Raw genomic sequence first — 21,544 nt, forward strand, 5'->3', positions numbered from 1 at the left:
GTTCATCTGTCACTGGCACACACACACACACACACACACACACACACACACACACACACACACAAGCTGTGGGTGCAGTGTGTGGGCTCGTGTTGAAAGTATTCACATGTTTAAAGCTTTTATGAGATACGTTTATTCATATTGACAGATAGTTAACCATAAAAATAAAAGGAGTTTACAGAATCAAGGGGTGAATGATAATAAACACCTAAATAGAAAAATATAGACAAAAAGAAATCAAGAAAAGAAAGGATTTCTGGACTATTTAAGGTATTTGGGGAGAATAGGAGTGAGGTTCTATGGGCTGATCTAACTAAAGCTGACAAGTATTTATATATACACTTAGAAATACATCTTTTATAAGTCTTACATTTAAATATTTACTTGGTAAGAAAACAGTAAATGGTAGAGAGTGTTGTACAGAACAAGACAAACTTGTAATTTGGGGTCTGTAATATAATGGATTTGACTTCATTAGACTTAGTACCAGCAATAAATGTACTCAAGTATTCAAAGTAAAAGTACTTGTTGTGAGGAAGAATAGAGTTTAGTTCCACTATCTGGTGAAAACTCTGTATGCCCAGTTTTCTGATTTTGATTCTGAAGCAAGAAAAGGACCAAAGACAGAGAAGTGGAGGTCAAAGAGGAAAGAAAGGACAAATGAAGCAAACAAAGAAGAAAAGAAAGCCAGAGATGTCTCTGAGTTTCTCTAAAAGTAACGTCATCAAGCTGTTTTTCAGAGCTCCTAAAAAGACATTGTGAATAGACAGGAATGACTTATAACCAGCTACAACCAGTAACACCAGTAACTCAATAACATTTATGGGAATTTAATGGGTTTAATTTCAATGTGATTCAAAATACTTGATTCATCCCTCAAGAGGAAATTTGAAGCAAACAAGTAAACATGTACAATTCATTTACACACATGAAAACAATCTGAAACATACAAATATGACAATGTCAGAAAGAGCTGAAACACAAGGATTAATGTCCGGTCTGTAGCTGATCAATAATATCAACACCACAAAGGCACATATGAATCAAAAGTGTCAAAAGTACAAGTGTATTTATCAGTCTATGCACAAAGTAAACTGACAACTTCTACTGTTGCTGTTCAAGTGTAACGAGACATATTGGACATGTTGGTTTGACTAAATATTTTCAGCTCTTAGTCAAAGAACTAAATTAAAGGGATTTAATATTCTTTGCCAGGATGAGCCTCCTGGCAGTGTAGAGACAACCTTTAAAAACATGTAGACCAGAATGTAGAGAGTTACATGAATTCTGTTATCGGGATGTGATTATTTTTAAATACTCTGAATTTTACAGAGGTTGGTTGGCAGGTCTAATAGATTCTCAGGTGTATGGGGTCAAGTATACCTGGCTACAGACCTGCATACAAGACCCATATTTATTCCATGAACATAAGATCTGAATATACAAGATAACTGGGGCTGCAACTAACGATTATTTTCATTATCAAATAATCATTTTGTCTATAAATGTTAGAAAATAATGAAAAAGCTTGTAGAAATTTCACACAGCTCAAGATGACATCTCGTTTTGTCTGACCAAAAGTCCAAAACCCGATATTTAGTTTACAATATGGAAATTATATATGTATTATATATGTATTAAATATGTAAATGTATGACTGACATATAATATATATAAAACTTCAGAAAATGGTCAAATGTTTTACCCAAAACCCAAAGATATTTAGTTTACTATAATGTAATGAAAGGAAAAGCATCAAATCTTCACATTTGAGAAGCACATTTTCAGCTAACCCTAACTCTAACCCCTACCCCTAACCCCTAACCCTACCCCTAACTCTAACCCCTAACCCTAACTCTAACCCCTACCCCTAACCCTAACTCTAACCCCTAACTCAAACCCCTAACCCTAATTCTAACCCCTAACCCTAACTCTAACCCCTAACTCAAACCCCTAACCCTAATTCTAACCCTAACTCTAACCCCTAACTCCTAACCCTAACCCCTAACCCTAACTCTAACCCCTAACCCTAACTCTAACCCCCAACTCAAACCCCTAACCCTAACTCTAACCCCTAACTCAAACCCCTAACCCTAATTCTAACCCTAACTCTAACCCCTAACTCCTAACCCTAACCCCTAACCCTAATCCTAACTCTAACCCCTAACCCTAATTCTAACCCCTAACCCTAACTCTAACCCCTAACCCTAACCCTAATTCTAACCCCTAACCCTAATTCTAACCCTAACTCTAACCCCTAACTCCTAACCCTAACTCTAACCCCTAACCCTAATCCTAACCCTAACTCTAACCCCTAACCCTAACTCTAACCCCTAACTCAAACCCCTAACCCTAATTCTAACCCCTAACCCTAACCCTAATTCTAACCCCTAACCCTAACTCTAACCCCTAACCCTAACTCTAACCCCTAACCCTAACTCTAACCCCCAACTCAAACCCCTAACCCTAACTCTAACCCCTAACTCAAACCCCTAACCCTAATTCTAATCCCTAACCCTAATTCTAACCCTAACTCTAACCCCTAACTCCAACTCTAACCCCTAACCCTAATCCTAACTCTAACCCCTAACCCCAATTCTAACCCCTAACCCTAACTCTAACCCTAACTCTAACCCCTAACCCTAACTCTAACCCCTAACCCTAATTCTAACCCCTAACCCTAACTCTAACCCTAACTCTAACCCCTAACTCTAACCCCTAACCCTAACCCCTAACCCTAACTCTAACCCCTAACCCTAACTCTAACCCCTAACTCAAACCCCTAACCCTAACTCTAACCCCTAACTCAAACCCCTAACCCTAACTCTAACCCCTAACCCTAATTCTAACCCCTAACCCTAATCCTAACTCTAACCCTAACCCTAACCCCTAACTCTAACCCCTAACCCTAACCTCTAACCCTAACCCTTTGACACTAATTTTCTGTCAATCGACTAATCAATTAATCTACTAATTATGGCAGCTCTAAAGATAACTAGTTCCAGCTGTCTGACAAATGTAGAGGAGAAAAAAGTACAATATTATGTAACGTAAGAGAAGAATAAAGTCTCCCAAAACAGAAATACTCCAATAAAGTACCAGCAGCTCAAAAGTTACTGAAGAACTTTATTGTGTTTAGTTACATCTCGTCTGTACTTGTGTGTGCAGAGCTGGAGGTGGTGCTGCGGGATAAGGAGCGACGTGCTCAGCAGCAGCTGGAGCGCTGCAGCGAGGAGCGAGGGAGGAAGATGGAGGAGCAGAGGAAGAAGGAGAAGCGACGCAGGTCGGCAGCTGAGGAGAAGAGACGTCTGCAGCAAGAAGCAGAGAAGGTCAGAGGTCATGGCACGCTAAAATTCACCTCGAATCATCTTCTCAAACATACTGAAATTATATTTTTACTCCTGCTGAGAAGCTTTTTAGTTGTCGGTTTGGATTCTTAGGACATTAATTGCAACTAGTTGACTGACATGAATACAGTATAAAATTAAAATCTGATTTATAGCAGGCAGCATCTGATCAAAGAAGAAGCAAACTAAAAGTCTGACAAAGCAGTCATTGTCAACTTCTGGTACTTTGCAGTTTTCACTTCATGTTGCTACGGACAGAATTAGATCAGTACTAAAAAAAAGTATTGAAATGTGATACTCACCTCATTTTGTTAAAGCTCCTAAATCCAATTCCACTAAAATGGTAAATGGACTACATTTAATGGACGGCCTTTCTAGTCTTCTGACCACTCAGAGTGCTTTACGCTACACGCCAACATTCACACACACTGATGGTGCAGCCTTCAGGAGCAACTTCAGCATCTTTCCCAAGAACACTTTGACATGTAGACTGGAGGAGCTGGGGATCGAACCGCCGATCTTCTGATTAGTGGATGACCCGCTCTACCTCCTGAGCCATTGTTGCATCACATTAAAAACCTCACAAAGACATCCCCAACTTGTTTTATTAGTTTTTAATAACATAATAAATTACACATACATCAATGAATCAACTACAGCCTCTTCAATTCATATTTATGTATCCCCTCCTTCATCTCACCTCCCCATCCTTGAACAGTGAATCCCTTCGTGTCTTTCTTGTTGTCATTCGTAAACTTAAACCAATAAATATAACTCTTGTGTGAGGAAAAACATCTTTTTCACCAGTGATCACTTCCCCTCAATCCCTTTTTCTCTCTCCGAGCTCTTTGCCGCTCGGTTTATTGACTCCACCCGTTAATGGAGTCAGTGTATTTCCAGCTGTTGTTAGGCTGAACCAGAGTTTAATAGAATAGCTAGTAATTAAAGCAGAAGCTCTAATGACTTTCTGTCAGCTGACCAATTGTGTGCATTCAACTGAGACATGAAAAGTTCGGCTGGTTTTCTCCATTTGACTTAAAGCTGCAGTGCATCAGGTCTGGATTTATTTCCCCCCCAGCTGAAGGTCATCTAAATCCTGTCCAAGTCATTCTGAAGGTTATTGTGTTCTTGTCAGAGCCAATTAGATGAGACAGCAGTGATTCACAATACAGTGGTATGAAAAAGTTTAGGCACCCCTGACAATTTCCATTATTTTCATTTATAAATCATTGAGTGTTTGGATCAGCAATTTCATTTTGATCAATCAAGTAACTGATGGACACAGCATTATGTCAGTAGTGAAATGAGGTTTATTGGATTAAGAGAAAATGTGCAATATGCATCAAAACAAAATTAGACAGGTGCATAAATTTGGGCACTCCAACAGAAAAATCACATGAATATTTAGTCAAGCCTCCTTTTTCAAAAATAACAGCCTCTAGACGCTTCCTATAGCCTCTAATGAGTGTCTGAAGGTATTTTGGACCATTCCTCCTTACAAAACATCTCCAGTTCACTTAGGTTTGATGGTTGCCGAGCATGGACAGCGTGCTTTAAATCATCCCACAGATTTTCAATGATAATCAGGTCTGGGGACTGGGATGGCCATGACAGAACATTGTACTTGTTCCTCTGCATGAATGCCTGAGTAGATTTTGAGCAGTGTTTTGGGTCGTTGTCTTGTTGAAATATCCAGCCCCGGCGTAACTTCAACTTTGTGACTTACTCTTGAACATTATTCTCAAGAATCTGCTGATATTGAGTGGAATCCATGCGACCCTCAACTTTAACAAGATTCCCAGTATCGGCACTGGCCACACAGCCCCACAGCATGTTGGAACCTCCACCAAATTATACTGTGGGCAGCAAGTGTTTCTCTTGGAATGCTGTGTTCTTTCGCCGCCATGCATAACGCCCCTTGTTATGAACAAATAAGCTTTGTTTCATCAGTCCACAGGACCTTATTCCAAACTGAAGCTGGCTTGTCCAAATGTGCTTTTGCATACCTCAAGCGACTCTGTTTGTGGTGTGTGTGCAGAAAAGGCTTCTTCCGCATCACTCTCCCATACAGCTTCTCCCTGTGCAAAGTGCGCTGAATTGTTGAACGATGCACAGTGACACCATCTGCAGCAAGATGATGTTGTAGGTCTTTGGAGGTGGTCTGTGGGTTGTCTTTGACCATTCTCACCACCCTTCGCCTTTGCCTCTCTGATATTTTTCTTGGCCTGCCACTTCTGGCCTTAACAAGAACCGTGCCTATGGTCTTCCATTTCCTCATTATGTTCCTCACAGTGGGAACTGACAGCTGAAATCTCTGAGAAAGCTTTTTGTAGCCCTCCCCTAAACTATAATGTTGAACAATCTTTGTTTTCAGGTCATTTGAGAGTTGTTTTGAGGCCCCCATGTTGCCACTCTTTAGAGGAGAGTCAAAGAGAAGAACAACTTGCAATTGGCCACCTTAAATACCTTTTCTCATGATTTGCACCTGGCTAAGAAGTTCAAGGCTTAATGATCTCACCAAACCAATTTTGTGTTCCAATTAATCAGTTCTAAGTAGTTACAGGTGTTCAAATCAACACAATGACAAGGGTGCCCAAATTTTTGCACAGTCTATTTTTCAACGTCTGATTTAATTTCATACAACTTAATATCGCTACACTAAAAATCTTTTTTCTGGAAAATACCCCAGTACTCAGCTTTTATTAGAAAATGAATGGCATGCCAATGTGATCATTTTCTATGAAGACAGAGTAAATTATTATGTAGCCTCAGAGGGGTGCCTGGACTTTTTCATACCACTGTATGATGCAAAAGGAAGTTATATAGAAATGAACAAAGTTTAGCTCACAGCTGACACCACTACCTCGGCTTTACGGAGCTTTATAGTGAGTTTCAGCTCATTGTTTATCTGTCCGGCTGAAACTTTACTGTTCTGGTTCACTCTCAGCGCTCTCATAGTGTCGTTTTCAGAGAAAAAGCTGTAAAAAGCCACTTTACACTACCTGCTCAGCACCAAACAGACACAGTTAGCTGTAGACTAGCTGGTGAACAGAATGGAGTATTTAGCAGCTAAAGAGCCAGATATTTCCCTCAGGAGTTGGTAGAGAGCAAAAACAGAGCTAAACTAGAGTGAATATTGGACTTACATTCACCAGGTGGACAGAAACACGACTCCACATGAATGATAATGTTGCTCTGTAACTGCTGGATGTGGAAATAAACTGTCTGCAAAAGACATATCAACTTAAAAGGTGATGACATGTCAGTGTTATGTTCACTACTTGTTTCTGCTGCCCTCAAGGGGCCAAAAATCTGTTACTGCAGGTTTAAGCATTTGTGGAGAAAAATGTAGTAACACATTGCTATTTGTGAACAGACTTGTACGTTGAACTTGTGAAATTCTTTGGCTGCCCATCTGCAATTATTCAAAAAATTACAGAAGTAGATGCAGCAGAGAGAAATCAGAGCGAGGAGGAGAGAGAGCAGCATATGCTACTCCCTTATTACCAGCTCTGAAGTGCTGCTGAGCAACATCCTGTCTTTACAGCAGCAGGATCTGCTCATATTCGCTTGTTTTTTGTCAGGAAGTAGCCTTTAAATTTAAAAATAAGACTCATCACTTTGTTCTCTGTGAGTCATGAGTGGGCACCGCTTTGCTGAAAACAATTGACTCATCATTTTTTTTAGCATCCGACATAAATTACCTGCAGCGTTATCTGCAATAACCCTTTCATGTCGACCTAGAATATAAATCATAAGAACCCGTTGAAACGCTGAGCAGCACGTGAAGGGTTAACGAGCTCCAAGTCAGTGACAGTCTGGTCCACAGAGGGGAGGGAGGGGTCACTGTCTATATTGATTTAAAAGCTGTGTTTGCATGCTAACAGCCCCCTCCCCCCCCCTCCTGTCCACACACTCATATACATACATTTAATGACATAATGATCCGTCGGTCTCACGGGGCGATGACATCATCGGCAGCGTATCATGTGCCGTTTACTGGAACAGACAGTCGATGCTCGCAGCGCTGTGACAAGCACATATTTCACCTCTGAAAAGGAAACAGAAATCTACACAATCAATATCAGAACAGGAGGTTTTCATAAAGAATTCATTTAGGATTTCAGTCTTTATTGTGAGCATTTACTGTAGTAAAGGTTAATGCTCGTTGCTTTCTTATAAAACTGTTTAAGTCAGAATTCTTTGTTCTTAGTCACAAATTATTCACAAAGCTCAAGCTGACGTCTTCAAATGTTTTATTTTGTCTGATCAACAGTCCAAGAATATTCATTTTATTCTTCTATTCACGATAGAAAACAGAGAAAAGCAGCAAATCCTCACATTGGAGAAGTTTTGGCATGTTGCTTGATAAATGACTTAAAACAATTAATCTGTTATCAAAATTGATCAAACTAATAAATTGATGGGCTAATAGTTTCCAGTTGCAGAGACAGCGTGGACGTTATAGTTATTATACTGTACTGTACTATATGGTCGCACCACCAGGAGTGTGGGTTTATTATCATTATAACCCCAAATAATTCAATTTTAGCACCTTTTTTTATGCTTTATGACTTTTTTTCTCTGCAATTTTTGAAATGAAATTCCAGTAACTGTCATTGAAGGTTTCTTTGTTTGAAGGAGTCAGTGTTTGTTTGTTGTTCTCTTTGCTAAATTTATAGTCGGCAGTAGTTGTCAGCATCAATCAATCAAACTTTATTCGTAAAGCACCTTTTAGTGCAATTCAAAGTGCTTTACAAGCTGATAATATGACAGTACAAATGTATGATTAACAATTAAACAATTTGAGAATATGAAAAATAAAAACTAATAAAAGCAATAAAATAGAACAAAATAGAATAAGATTAAAAAGATGAAATAGATAAAAGACAGTAACAAAAGGCTGCTACTAACAATTATTTTCATTCTTTTGATTATTTTTTTGAGTAACCAATTAATCGTTATGATATCATAATCATCTATAAAACCTCAGAAAATGGTAAAAAAAAAATGTGCATCATAATATCTTAGACCTCAAAGTGAAATCATTAAAGATATTCTATCATGTAAGAGAAGGAAAAACAGATGTTTCTGAACCTGGAAACACCAAATGTTTAGTAGTTTTACTTTAAAAAAATTACAACGGATCATCAAAATAGTTGCAGATTCATCTCCTACCGATCAGATAAATGATTGACAGTTGCAGCTCTAGTTGTCAGATAGCTGATGTGCAGTGTTTGCTTTCTAGTTTTCTGTATTGTGTCACATTTTAAAGGTGTTATGCATATGTAGCATCTCCATATGTCAGAGACATTTAACATTCTGGAAAAGTACCTCAGATGTAAATGAGCTCATTATGATTTAACTCATTTGTGATTAATGTTGTTTAATGCATGTCACTGCCCCTGATAAATAAAACAAACACCACATTAGATACAATCAACTATTCAGAATTCTCACTTTCATGCAGAAATACTACGGGGAGTTGTGAGAGGTTAAATTAGCATCCATGATATACTTAATTATACTTATATATCACTATTCTGTGCTATATTGGTTGTGTTTGTGTTGCACAGATTCTCTTAAAATCCTGAATCAGGACGCAGTGATCGACTCTGCTGCAGTCCGCTCGTCTCTGTTCTTCTGTGATCAATATCTACAGTATACCTATATCTCTTTGCACCTCTGGAAACCTACCGTTTCACTCCCTCACCTCACATTTCTGCTGCCTCCTTGTCTTCTTTTAAATCCTTCGTCTTGACTCTGAGCCACCCCCCCCCCCCCCCCCCCCTCCCTCCACCCACCTCATCCTTACCCCTCCTCCACCTCCTCTCTCCACCCTCCTGCAGTTTGTACGTGACTCTGCATGCACCTTCAGCAAACGCCCCCCCACAATGCTGAGGTGGGGCATTTGCCATCTTTTATATATAAAGACAGAGCAGCATATCGGTTTTATGTAGTGCAATTACTGTATATACCACAGCTGGCTGCTTACAAACACATTAATGGTTGTTGGTTTAAAAAAAAAATTTTGGAAATAGAAAGCTGAGCCACATAAAAAGCAGGAAGAGAAAGACAGACAGTTATATCTAATCCTAAAATACATCTTTGTTTCTCTTTTTTGACCCTGCAACAGCAAAATAATACCTGCATGTCATCATAGCTACCAATTACACATAAGGGAATAATACAATAATTAAGAAATCAGATATATTAAGCTATAAAATGTCTTGAATACATCACTAAATATACAAAATATATGTCAAAGACAAAAGTAAACATCAAAACAAGGAGTCATTCACCTCATAAAATATGCAAATTGACGTCCTGCAGAAGGTTAAACTCATATCTGTTGAGTTATTCTCAACCATTCACTCGAGTGCATGAAATCTGATTTTTATGCGACAAACTATTAATATGTAAATAAGTTTATTCACCAAAGAAAACGATGCAACTCAAACATTTGGAAAGTACAAACAGTAAATATGCAAGTAAATAAAAGGTGAGACAGAAGAGAGGAAATCATATTGTTTTACAAGCAAAAGGCTCAAACAGATAGAAAAATAATTGTCTATAAATCACATTTTGTTTTGTTGTTGTGAGCTGCATTTTTATTAGGGCGTCAGCTAAGGATTATTTTCATTATTGATCAATCTGCAGATTTTCAATAAGTCCATAAAGTGTTTGTTTACAAAATGCCATTTACAATTTCTCTGAGCCAATAGTGATGCCTTCATTTAACATGTTTTGTCTGACAAAGTGTCCAAAACCAAAATATATTCAATTTACTGTCATATATGACAAAGAAAAAGCTGAAACCAGAGAATATTTGGCATTTTTTGCTTGAAAAATGACTAGATTGATACATTTCTCCCATTGATTGATTGACTTGAGCTCTTAAATGTATGTAAAGTATAAAAGGGGGAAAAGGACAGGAATGTAAAGTGAAGCCAACAGAAAGAGACAGGAAATGGGAAGAAAAAAAGAGCACCAGAGATCAAACAAATGCAACCATTATCAATATCCAATCCACCCACTCAGTCTGTGTGTGTGTGTGTGTGTGTGTGTGTGTGTGTGTGTGTGTGTGTGTGTGTGTGTGATCATGCATGTGTGTGTATGTGGGGGTGGTGACGGGTTGCATTTTGTCCCCTCCCGTCTGACTAAAGTGCTCTCTGAGATAGACTCAGTCATTGGAGAGAGAGAGAGAGGGAGAGGTAGAGAGAGAGAGAGAGAGAGATCGAGGTAGAGAGAGAGAGGGAGGGTGGGGTGAATAACTGCGAGGTAGGAGAGAGAGCGAGAGAGGGACTCAGTGCTACCTAGAGGGAGCGGCAGACGGAGAGAGAGAGAGCTGCTGTATTATGTATCACTGAGTGACAGACGAGCGAGCGAGCGAGCAAGCGTTCGAGTGCCAGCAGACAGAGAAACAGACGAGTGTGAAGAGGACGGAGGGGCGAGGCCGCTGCGGTTGCATGCGGTAACCATGGCGCAGCCGTCTCCGAGCGCATCGCCGGGCATCCGTCGCCGTAGCGATGGTTCAGTGAGAGAGTGTCTTGTCTTCCCTGTTTCTGAACGGAACGAGCAGGAGAGGCTGGAGGCCCTGGTACGCCGGAGAGCAGGAGGCGCTGATAAGAGAGGAGGAGGAGGAGGAGGAGGAGGAGGAGGGGAGGCCCAGGACCACCTGGATAACAGGCCTAAACGGTGGACATGGGGAGGACCGCCTGATGGAGTGGAGGGTGAGTATGATGATGATGGGGTGGTGGTGGTGGTGGGGGGGGTTTGTTGACGAGGTGATGGAGAGAAAGACGGGAAATGATCATGATGATGTCAGCGGAGGGTTGGTTTGAGATGTAGAACAGGGGAGAGCGTACGGGTTGGATGCTGGATGTTGATGGGGGCTGGGAGAGGAGGAGGAGGAGGAGGAGGAGGAGGAGAGGTGTTTAGGGAGGAGGTCTGGAGGTCAGGGGGGGAAAAAGGATGAGGGGGGGGATGGTTGGATGGAAGGGTGGGGACAACAAAGCAGAGGAGGGCGGCGGTGGATAAAGATCAGGTGAAATGAGGATAAAGAGAGGAAGGAGAGGATGTGATGAAAAGGGCAGTGATGGAAAAGGGTGTGGAGGCTGCAATGCAGGAGCTGCTCAGCGCTTTGTCTCCAAATCTCATCAGGGTTACGAGACGCTGTGTGTGTGTGTGTGTGTGTGAGAGAGAGTGTGTGTTTACAGTCACGTATATCATCTGCGTGATCACACATATTAAAGTCCTGCTGTTAGCTGGTGGTTTTAGCTTGTAAATGTGCCACAGGTGTGTGTGTGTGCGTGTCTGTTTGTGTGTGTTGTTTTATTTCCGTGCTGGGAGGCAGGTCTAATTTCCAGAAAAGCAGGAGTTACACATCTAACCTTGAACACAACAAGGCCACGAACATAAACACAGACGGAGAGCGACATGAGGATGTTTACCGCGCCGACATCCGTCTTCTCTTATTTTACGCCTCTTTCTGCTTCACTCGTCGTCTTTTCTGAGATGATCTCTGCCGTCATGTCAGCCAGCAGGAGGCCAGAGCGCCACCAGCGAGGCTCCCAGATCCTGTGGTGCATTCATAACGCCATCAATTATTCACAGACAGTACCCATCAGCCCGATCCGTCCTGGCACTGACCCGGGATCGGGGTCCACCCAGCAGCTCGTTTGGCTCCTGCCCGGCTGACTGGCAGAGAGGCTGCTCTGGGATCTGTCGGACCCAGCAGAACAGCTCACTGCAGCAGAAACAGCAGCATCTCATCTTACAGCGCTCCACTCGATTAAAGGACAGAGACTCACTAAAGACGCAAAATGTGTGTGTATGTGTGCCTGCTGCGTATTTTCCTCCTTTTCCGAAGGTAAAAGTCTGCACACTCACAGCTGCCTTTTCTCTGATTAATCTGACAGAAACAGATGCTCCGAACCGGGACTACAACACAACAGACTCATTCATGTTCACGTGCTTTACGGTCTGAAAAACTGAAAGAAATATGGAGGCAATTGATCGGCCAATAACAAACTGACCTTCCAGGCTATAAATTTAGCAGCTACAGTATAAGAGGCTACTTCACCATGATAATAATGCAAATACAACAGGAAACTGAATACTGCTGTACAAAGTTGATCAAGAAAGTGTTTCTGTTCACATCACCACCTGGTCATTATTACAGACTTTCTTCAAATACACAGAACTTTATCTTAAATTCTAGTGAAGATCCCAAAGTTTACAAAAATACCAAATATGTCAGGCTGAAGTTTGTATAAAATGAAGCACAAGACATCTAGAATATTTCAGTTTCTTATCATAAAACCTCAATAAAGAGCTGGAGCAAGATGATATAGAATATATATAGAGAGAATATACAGTATATGATGCTGTCAGAGTGGAAAAAGATGATTTTTTCCAGCCATAAAGCTACTTTAGGTTAAATACAAAGGAAGAGCTTGATGTTCAGGGTTTACACAGTGCCTTCAAGTGATGTTTTAGTGTTTATGAGAAGAATTCAGTCATATGTTGGATTCAAAACTTTGTATGTTAAAGAGGAAAGAGGAAATTCTTTTTGCAGCAAGGCAACATAATAACACAAAATCATGAAAACACAATAAAAACACACAGAGACAATAAGAGCCAGTGTTATACATGCAAATGTCAGAACTAATAGACGTTACCTTTTATTACTGCAATTTCTCAAATAGTTTATTAACCTCAACTGCAGAGACAAGCAGGCCTTTATTTGAAACACTTATATAGCGACTGGCCTTGTCAGCAGGACATCTCTTGGGAGGACAGTGAATCACCATATTGGTACAGACTGAAATTTCTCAACTACTATTGGATGGATTTTCATGAAATTTTGTACAGACCTTCATTGTTCCCAGATAATGTATCCTACTGACTTTGGTGATGCCCTGACTTTTCATCTAGCGTCATCATCATGGCAAAATTTCAGTTTGTCCCATAAATTCTCAGGATGGGGTCGTACTAGAAAAGAAGGAGTTTGTTCAACGTGTTGTCCGACCATGTTGGAGGTAGAGGCGTTCAGTACATGTACGAACAAATCTTTATCAACGAATCTTCAAAGTGAACTGAATGAATCATCATTTTCATGGACTGAATCTGTAGTTTCTAACAGTGGAGCTCCCCGCTGTTGTCAGCTCAGCAGCGAGTCACAGTATATTACTTCCTCCTTATACCATTGTCTGCGTGAATACTTGATTCTGATTGGGTGTCCATTAAATCCTGATAATGGACAACTACTAAGGAGTTCCAGTGAAACCGTGTCTGTTCACTGTTCTAATTCTCTTATCACTACAATGAGTGACTTCAACATTTCTTTTAACTTGTTTGAAGAATTTGACAACCTTGATGACTGAGATGCAGCTGAAGAAAGAGAAACTGAAAAGAAAAGGGAGAAACAGCACAAGGAGTTAACACCAGGATAGCTAGCTAGTCTTATTGTTAAACATACTGTTAAATTATATTTACTGTTCGTCAACTGTACACAGTATTATTGACTTTGAATCTTGCTAGCATAACGTTAGCTTTCTAGCTCATAGCTGAGCCAAAGGGTTCTATGAGCTGAGTGGACTAAAAATATCTCCTGTTGCCAAGTCGTATCTGAGGTTCTTCCTGTTTACTAGAGTAGTGAACAACGTTTCCGTTGCATAAGAACCTTATGGGATGTCAATGATTGTTCCAGGTATTAGTCAAACCCACAAGTGTTACCAGGGAAACTGAGTTATTGCTTGTAAAAAAAAAACATTAGATTTTGATTGCAAAACGCATGAAAATATAAATTAATTGTCTTAATTTTTTCTTTAGCAAGTGACCATGGTATAAGCAGGATAATGAAATCCTGCAATTATCCCTTACTTAAGGCATATTGAAAGACCACAAAAGCTACAGAAACAACTATAATCTGATATCTTTGTTTGAAATAATAGGCTGCTGAGCTGTTCGACTTATGAAAAGTGCTCATATTGGTTGGTTTTATACTGAACTGAATGCGACAGCTTGGACTCAACAGACTGAACGTATTATTTAACTGAGGACAGAATCAGTGCTGGATATCAGGTCATATGAACAGTAATGTGTTCAGTTACTGGCATACATACTGTAGTGCATTTAAATAGTGATGCAACCGCTTAGCCAATAAAAAAAGAGAACAAATCAGTGAGTATGAATCTTTGAAATGAAATGAATTACCAAAGTGATTTGTGGTTTCCACCTTTAATTGGAAGGCAGAAGTGTGAGTCGCCGAGTGGCAGAAAGCCTGAATATTGGGATTAATATGGGGATAACATGGCACATTCATCGTGTTACGCTTGGTTGTTGACATATAATGAATGGAAAAGAGAGCTTGAGAGAGGACTTTAGAGCCTGCTTACTTTCTCACCTCTGCACTCCCAGCCAATCACGGTGTGAAGTTGGTGTGAATGTCAGATTGATGGTTGTGGAAAGTTACAGAAATGGCCCTACGCAGCTCTTTCTATTGTCATGTTTGAAAGGTTTGACTTTGGGGGTTTCCGAAGCTATTCTACCATCCAACAAGCTCTTCTGGTGGAGTATACTGGCGCCTTTTATTCTTGTTATTGTCAACCACCTAACAACAGTATCCTGTACTAGACTTTATATGTTGAAAATATGCTTTTTGAAGCGTTACACTTGTAGCTTTGGTTTACTTGCAGTTTTATTGCATAATGTTTCACTCTGCTCAGCCATGTTTGGTAAGATGTTGGTAACATGCGTTCATTTTGCATCTAGAATCTTGTTTTGTCCAACATATGGAGGTTTTGATGACTTCCTGCTGGGGGTCTTGTGGTTTATCTCAGACGTTTCTGTCCTGGTTTTGTCAGTATGTGTGAATGGAAGTCGTTGTTGTTGTTACCTGTGTGTGTGTCAGATCTGTCATGTGTTATTGACGCAGGTGTGTTCGTATGAGTGTGTGTTTACATGCGAGTGTGTGAGTGTAATGCTTTGCTTTCTCCGCTCTGCTTCACCTGCTGCCCAGGTAACCCTAAGACCCCGCCCTGCCCTGCCATTGGCTCCGCTCAGCCCAATGAGCTTCCTGCTGCTTCCAGTGCCCGCAAATCCCGTAACGGTACAGACCACATCTCTGTGTGCCACGCCTATACCGCCCGCCCACCACACCTACCTTTCACCTGCAGCTGATCCTGTGTCTGCATGCGTTGTAGACGTCTTTGTACTGTCTCACTGGCTGTGATATCGTCCTGCAGTGTGTTTATTAAATGTGTTTTCTGTGCGTGGTGGTGAATTCAACGCAGTGTTGTGGACACTTCCTTGTAAAAGTCATCAGCTGCTTCATTTTCATTCACTCATCTTGACATTTTTTTCTAGTTATGTTGGCGTTTAAGAAAAGGAGAACATGCTTCACCGAGGACATCTTTATATACTGATGCAGCAGAAATATCTATGATTTCACACAGGTTGGCAGTAGAGATGTGCCAGTATCAAATTTTAATTCTACGATTATTGTGGCCAAAAATACAGTATTATCATGATAATCATCAAACTTTTCTGAAATACCACTATACATACAATAAAATCACTTCACATGATGATCTCTTTGGATTTAATTGAACCAAACAAACTGAACAGTGATCAATATTAGGGCTGCAACTAATGATTATTTTCATTAGTGATTAATCTGTCTGTCATTTTCTCGATTTGTCGATCAGTTGTTTGGCCCAGAAAATGGTGAAAAATCTCACTGTTTCCCAAAGCCCAAGGTGACGTCCTTGAACATCTTGTTTTTATCCAACCAACAGTCCCCAACCCAAAGATATTCAGTTCACTATATATATAAACCACATTCATATTTGAGAAGCTGGAATCAGAGAATATGGACATTTTTTTCTTAAAAAATGTCACAAAATGATGATTGAAATACTTGGCGATTAATAGTTGACAACTAATTGATTAATTAACTAATCATTGCAGCTCTAAACTGTATATTGCTGCAGCCTGCAAATGCAAAATGACATCAAAAACTCTAAAAACACCACAAACAAAAGCAGGTTGTTTGTTTAAAGTTTAATGACTTTAAATGCAGCTTAGTGTCTCTTATTTTAGATTCTCTGCATGGTCTGATTTGTTTTGGCTGTTAATAGCTGTGAAAGAACCAAAAAATCCTGTCGATCACTTGGATTCACTTAACCGTAAACTAGCCGCATATCATCAGGTGGACTAGCTAATGTTAGCATAGCAAGTCATGGCAAGAGAAGCCTGGTTCTCTGGTCCTTCTGTGTCTCTATTTGACTGGTAAAAAAAAATGCAGTTTTTTAGGGGTTTATCAAAGTCAAACTTGCTAATAAAGACAGCAATAATCATAGTAATTGAAATGATTGGCAGTATTGTTAGCATCAGAATGTTTCACCACAGTATAAATGGAGGGAAAACGGTATACTGACAAACCTATATTTTACAGAATCTCAACTATAACTCAAACCTCTCTACAATCCATTGTGTCAAACAAATGCAGGAAAGGATATCCAGCAGCTAAAACAAACAACCAGATGGTGAAAGAACACAGACGGTTTATTGTATTTTATTATTTTCTATGGTAGAAGTTCAGGTTTCTGTTTCTGTCTGGTTTGGTGAGCGTGACTCAGCCCCTGGTGCACAGATTAATGTCACTTGCATGTATGTTGGCCGACACTAGTGCAAAGATCTGGAGGTGTTTACAGACCTGCGGAGGCAGAAATATGTTTCTGAAACTGGCAAAAATACCTCAGATCTAATAATTCTTTTTGACCTCATTACTTCATAAATATGCTGAAGGAATATAATGGTTTGAGCTGCCAAGAAATACTTAAAAATGCAAATCCAAGCTGAAATACTGCTGCCATTTATATCAAGCAGATGTCACGCTGATGACTTCCCTCTGCTCCTCTATATATCTGCCTGATATTTATGTACTTATTATGTCCAATTACAGTTCAGATTTTACTAATGTGGCTGTATTTGGTCATTCTGATTCATCTTCAGTGATGTGATGTTCAAAAACAACTGCAAAGACTTGTTGTTTATGGAAAAATAATGAACCTGCAAGATGTGAATTAACAAAAGCTTCATTAGTACGAAAGAAAAATCAAACTGATGTTTAAAAGCAATAACAGACTGGAAGAGAATTTAAAAAGCCTTAAGTCACTGAACATAAACACACTGAGTGTATGAACTCATACAAAAAACAGAGAAAAACAATAGTGCTGCTGTTCCACATATTTCCACTTATTTTTTCCTTTGTGGCTAATGAGTGTCTGGTTTGGAAACCCGATTTCACACACACACACACACACACACACACAACCACCACACCAACCCCCCCCCCACACACACACACACACACACACACACTCCCCACCCCTATCACAACAAAGGGCTGCTCCACTTCCTGTCTTCCAGGCCCAGGGCCGTGTTTAGCGATGCATACATATCATTCTCAGGAGGGAGCCCAGTCTATAAAACACCCCACTCCTCTGCACACACAAACACACACAAACACACACAGACACACACAAAGACACACAGACACACACAGACACACACAGACACACAGACACACAGAGACACACACAGACACACACAAACACACACAGACACACAGACACACAGAGACACACACAAACACACGTACACAATCATACATCATACCAGACATTCACCCTGTAGCTATCTGTGAAACTTATTAGACCCCACCTACACAAAAAGCAAGTGCAGTCGGATCGAAACCCACACACACACACACACACACACACACACACACACACACACACACACACACACACGTCCCATATTACAGATACAGGCACTGTGGAAATCAGTGTTTTTTTTATTTTTTCTGAACCTCTGCTGCACTTTTGCACTAAACCCGAGAGGAATTTCACTGGAAAAAAATGTGGTTTTATTCAGTTTTAAACTACCAATATAATATATAATAATAATATAATAGCGTTGTTTTCTAATATTGAAGCTCCTCTACTTTGTGGAATAAGGAAGAAAAAACAGCCTCCAGCACTGATGCAGGATATTAGACACTGAAAAGATCATTTTTATATCATCTGGCCAGAATCAGTCTGGCTCATTTACTGTTCTGTTTCTTTATATTGATCAGTGAGGTTTGTCCCTGTCACATAAACTAATAACATAAAATAAATGAATAGCACAAAATGCTGTACAGTAAAAACAACAAAGCAAAACACAGAGACCAGTACAATTAGCTAAAATAATAAGATAATAAAGCAGGAGAATATAATTAGTTGAATATTTCATCATACAGTTCCCAGTAGAGTGAAATATTGGTTTCAGTTTTTCATTCTCTTCATTTTGCATACTGTGTGAGATAATGATCAGATTTTAACTGATTTAAGTTATCATGATGATGATGTTTGCGTTAGCTGTCATGTCGTCACCTTTGCTGGTTTTTAAAACTAAAATTAGAGTAAACGTAACCTAATAAACAGATTCAGATCTCTAACTGGCATGTTAAGATGCTGTTTAACCCTCCTGTTGTCTTCGGGTCAAATTTGACCCGTTTTCAAATGTTTTTATATCAGAAATATGGATTTCTTTAATCTAATTACCTGGAAATCACATGGATGGTTCTATACCACACACTTTGCAAGTAAAAATAATGATCACTACTTTCATTGAATTTTGGGTTTTTTATTGTGGACTTTTGTTCTCCCGAGTCAAAATTGACCCGGGAGGACAAAAGTGGTCGACGAGAAGACAACAGGAGGGTTAATGAAGTTTCTCAGAGTGGAAAACAATGAATACCAAGAAAATCCTTTTATTTTCTTTCTCTTTTATTTACCATATTTAAAAAAAAAAAGGTTAATAAGTGTCTAAATGTGCCAAATTTAGTCAAAAAAATTACAAAAAATTAGTAATTCCTGGGCAGATGTTAATGACAGAAGAAACTTCAAGAGACATATACAAAATAAAACACAAAATAAAACAGCTCTGTGGTTCGATGCCCCACATTCACTCAAACAGACGACTGAGCATCTGACTGACAGGAAGAATATTCTGAGATGAGCTTCCTGTCCAGCTCGAGTGTTACTAGAGGTCAGAAACTCCACATGCTGCCTTTAATCTGAATCAAACACATCCTGTAAACTCAGATTATTGGGGTAAATTGTACTACTGTGATCCTTGTAAAAACCTTAAATCCAACTATCATCTTAATCCTGTAATTCACAGTAATCCAGTAACACTGAGTCTTAATGTCTGTACTCGCTGGTATGTAGGCTTCTCTTCCCTCCGTATCATCATCCTCCATTTCATGATGAAGCAGGCTGCAGACAGACTCGCTGCGTCTGCCTCTGCTCTCTGTTCTGCTGCTTCATTTCTGTCTTACATCACCAAGGTTAATTCATTCAGCGGCCTGCATGGCTCATCGATCTGCTGGATTATTTTCTGTGTGAGCTGGCAGTTTTGTGCTTGTCGTGTGCCGGGTGTTTGTTCTGTTATCGGGACGTTTATTGAATATATTTGTGACTTTTACATCATCAGTCAATACAGCAGAAGCAGCTGTGGGTGCATTTATTCAGTGTCATGTATGTGTCTGTGTTAGTGACTTGTATGTTTTTGGTCTTTTTTTGTCAGTCGGTGACTTCCTGTCTCCACCCACTTCAGATCAACCAATGAACAAACAGCTCTCCAGCTCCTCAGCTGCCCTCCACTCACCAGAGAGAGGTGAGAGAGACATGCAGATCAGATTTATCAGTGTTTTCTTAAACCTAAGATGCAAAACATGTTAAAGCACAAAACCTCCGTCACTCTCTGCTGAATGACAGATAACCTGCAGTTGCTCTAAAGGTATATTTATCATTTTAAAAGCTCTTTTGAACCATCCAGGTCTCTGTGGGAGAGGAAAAAGGGAAAATCAACATAAAACATTCAACTTGTGAGATGTGAGGCAAAGATACAGCCTGAGGTGAAAGAGACAGGTGCACGCTGAGTATCTAAAAAAACAACGAGATGTTAGTTGTTCTAGTTTGGTTGCAGCTGGAGCTGCAGCAGCAGATGTGACACGCTGCTCATGGAGACAATTAAAGTACTTAAAAACACTTAGCGCCTAATTGCTGCAGTTTGTGTGAGAAATTCACACTCTTCCTCAAAGTCAAATCTGAACACACAGGCATAATAAACATGTTTTTAGTTGGGCTGAAACTATTATTATTGTTGATTAATCCGATGATTATTTTCCAGATTAATCGATTCATTGTTTTGTCTATAAAATGTCAGAAAATAGTGAAAATTACATATAAATTATAATTTCCTAATCCCAAAAGTGACGTTTTTAGATGTCTCGTTGTGTCTGATCAAAAGTCAAAAATCAAAAGATTCTCACTTTACTGTCATGTCTGACATCCTGAGAGGCAGCAGCCAGCAGATGGTCGACATTATTCCTTAAAAAATTACTAAAATGATTATTTGATTATCAAAGTAGTTGCTGACTAATTGTTGCGGCTCTAATTTGTCGATTCAGTGTGAATTACACTATTGGAGGATATTATTATCGTCACAAATAAATGTCCATAAATCTGCTTAGCAATCATAGAAAAAAAGAAGAAGAATCATCACATTTTCAAGTTTTCTTCAGTATTAAAGTGATCCAGTGATAGTCATCTATACATCCATTAAAAACAGGAACTGCTAACAGCTAATTCTGCGTAGTTTTATGGTGCTGATTTGCCATAAATGTAAACAAGAGTAAACATCTGTAATTGTCTGTAGGTGTGAGTGTGAATGTCTATATGTGTCAGCAACCTGTCCTGCTTCTTATCTAATGTGAGACTCTACACAGGATAAACAAATATAAATAATGTATGAAACCCAAACACATGGTTAAAAAATAATTGCAGAGACAACGTTCTAAATCTAAACATTCACTTGTATTTCACCTGCATCTAATTTATACTAACTTATCTGATTTTTTTGACTGAAGTGCCATTTTTCTCGTGCAGTGTTTTATTTTTTCTAGAAAATTCTTGAAACATTGCAGACAGGTTGAAATATTAATGTTTTTCTTTGGTTTATGGAGGTTTTGAGAGGTTTGATTGTTCCTCTTCACTCATTTGGACTTTCTGATTCCCTCGTTCTGTGTTTGTGTTGTTATGTCGTTGTTTTCCATCTGTTCGTGTGTGTCGGTCTGT

At 39.5% G+C, this 21,544-nt stretch overlaps 1 protein-coding gene across 1 annotated transcript in view; it reads left to right on the forward strand.

Annotated features, from left to right (window-relative positions):
* map7d2b (MAP7 domain containing 2b) overlaps window positions 1–21,544 on the forward strand; it is a 36,735-nt gene that overhangs the window by 3,015 nt on the left and 12,176 nt on the right. Inside the window, 4 exon segments of the mRNA XM_042400225.1 lie at window positions 3,169–3,329; window positions 10,930–11,080; window positions 15,373–15,462; window positions 19,992–20,081. Coding sequence (XP_042256159.1) covers window positions 3,169–3,329; window positions 10,930–11,080; window positions 15,373–15,462; window positions 19,992–20,081 — 492 coding nt within the window.

Source organism: Thunnus maccoyii, chromosome 21, assembly GCF_910596095.1.
Source record: "Thunnus maccoyii chromosome 21, fThuMac1.1, whole genome shotgun sequence".
NCBI lineage: Eukaryota > Metazoa > Chordata > Actinopteri > Scombriformes > Scombridae > Thunnus > Thunnus maccoyii.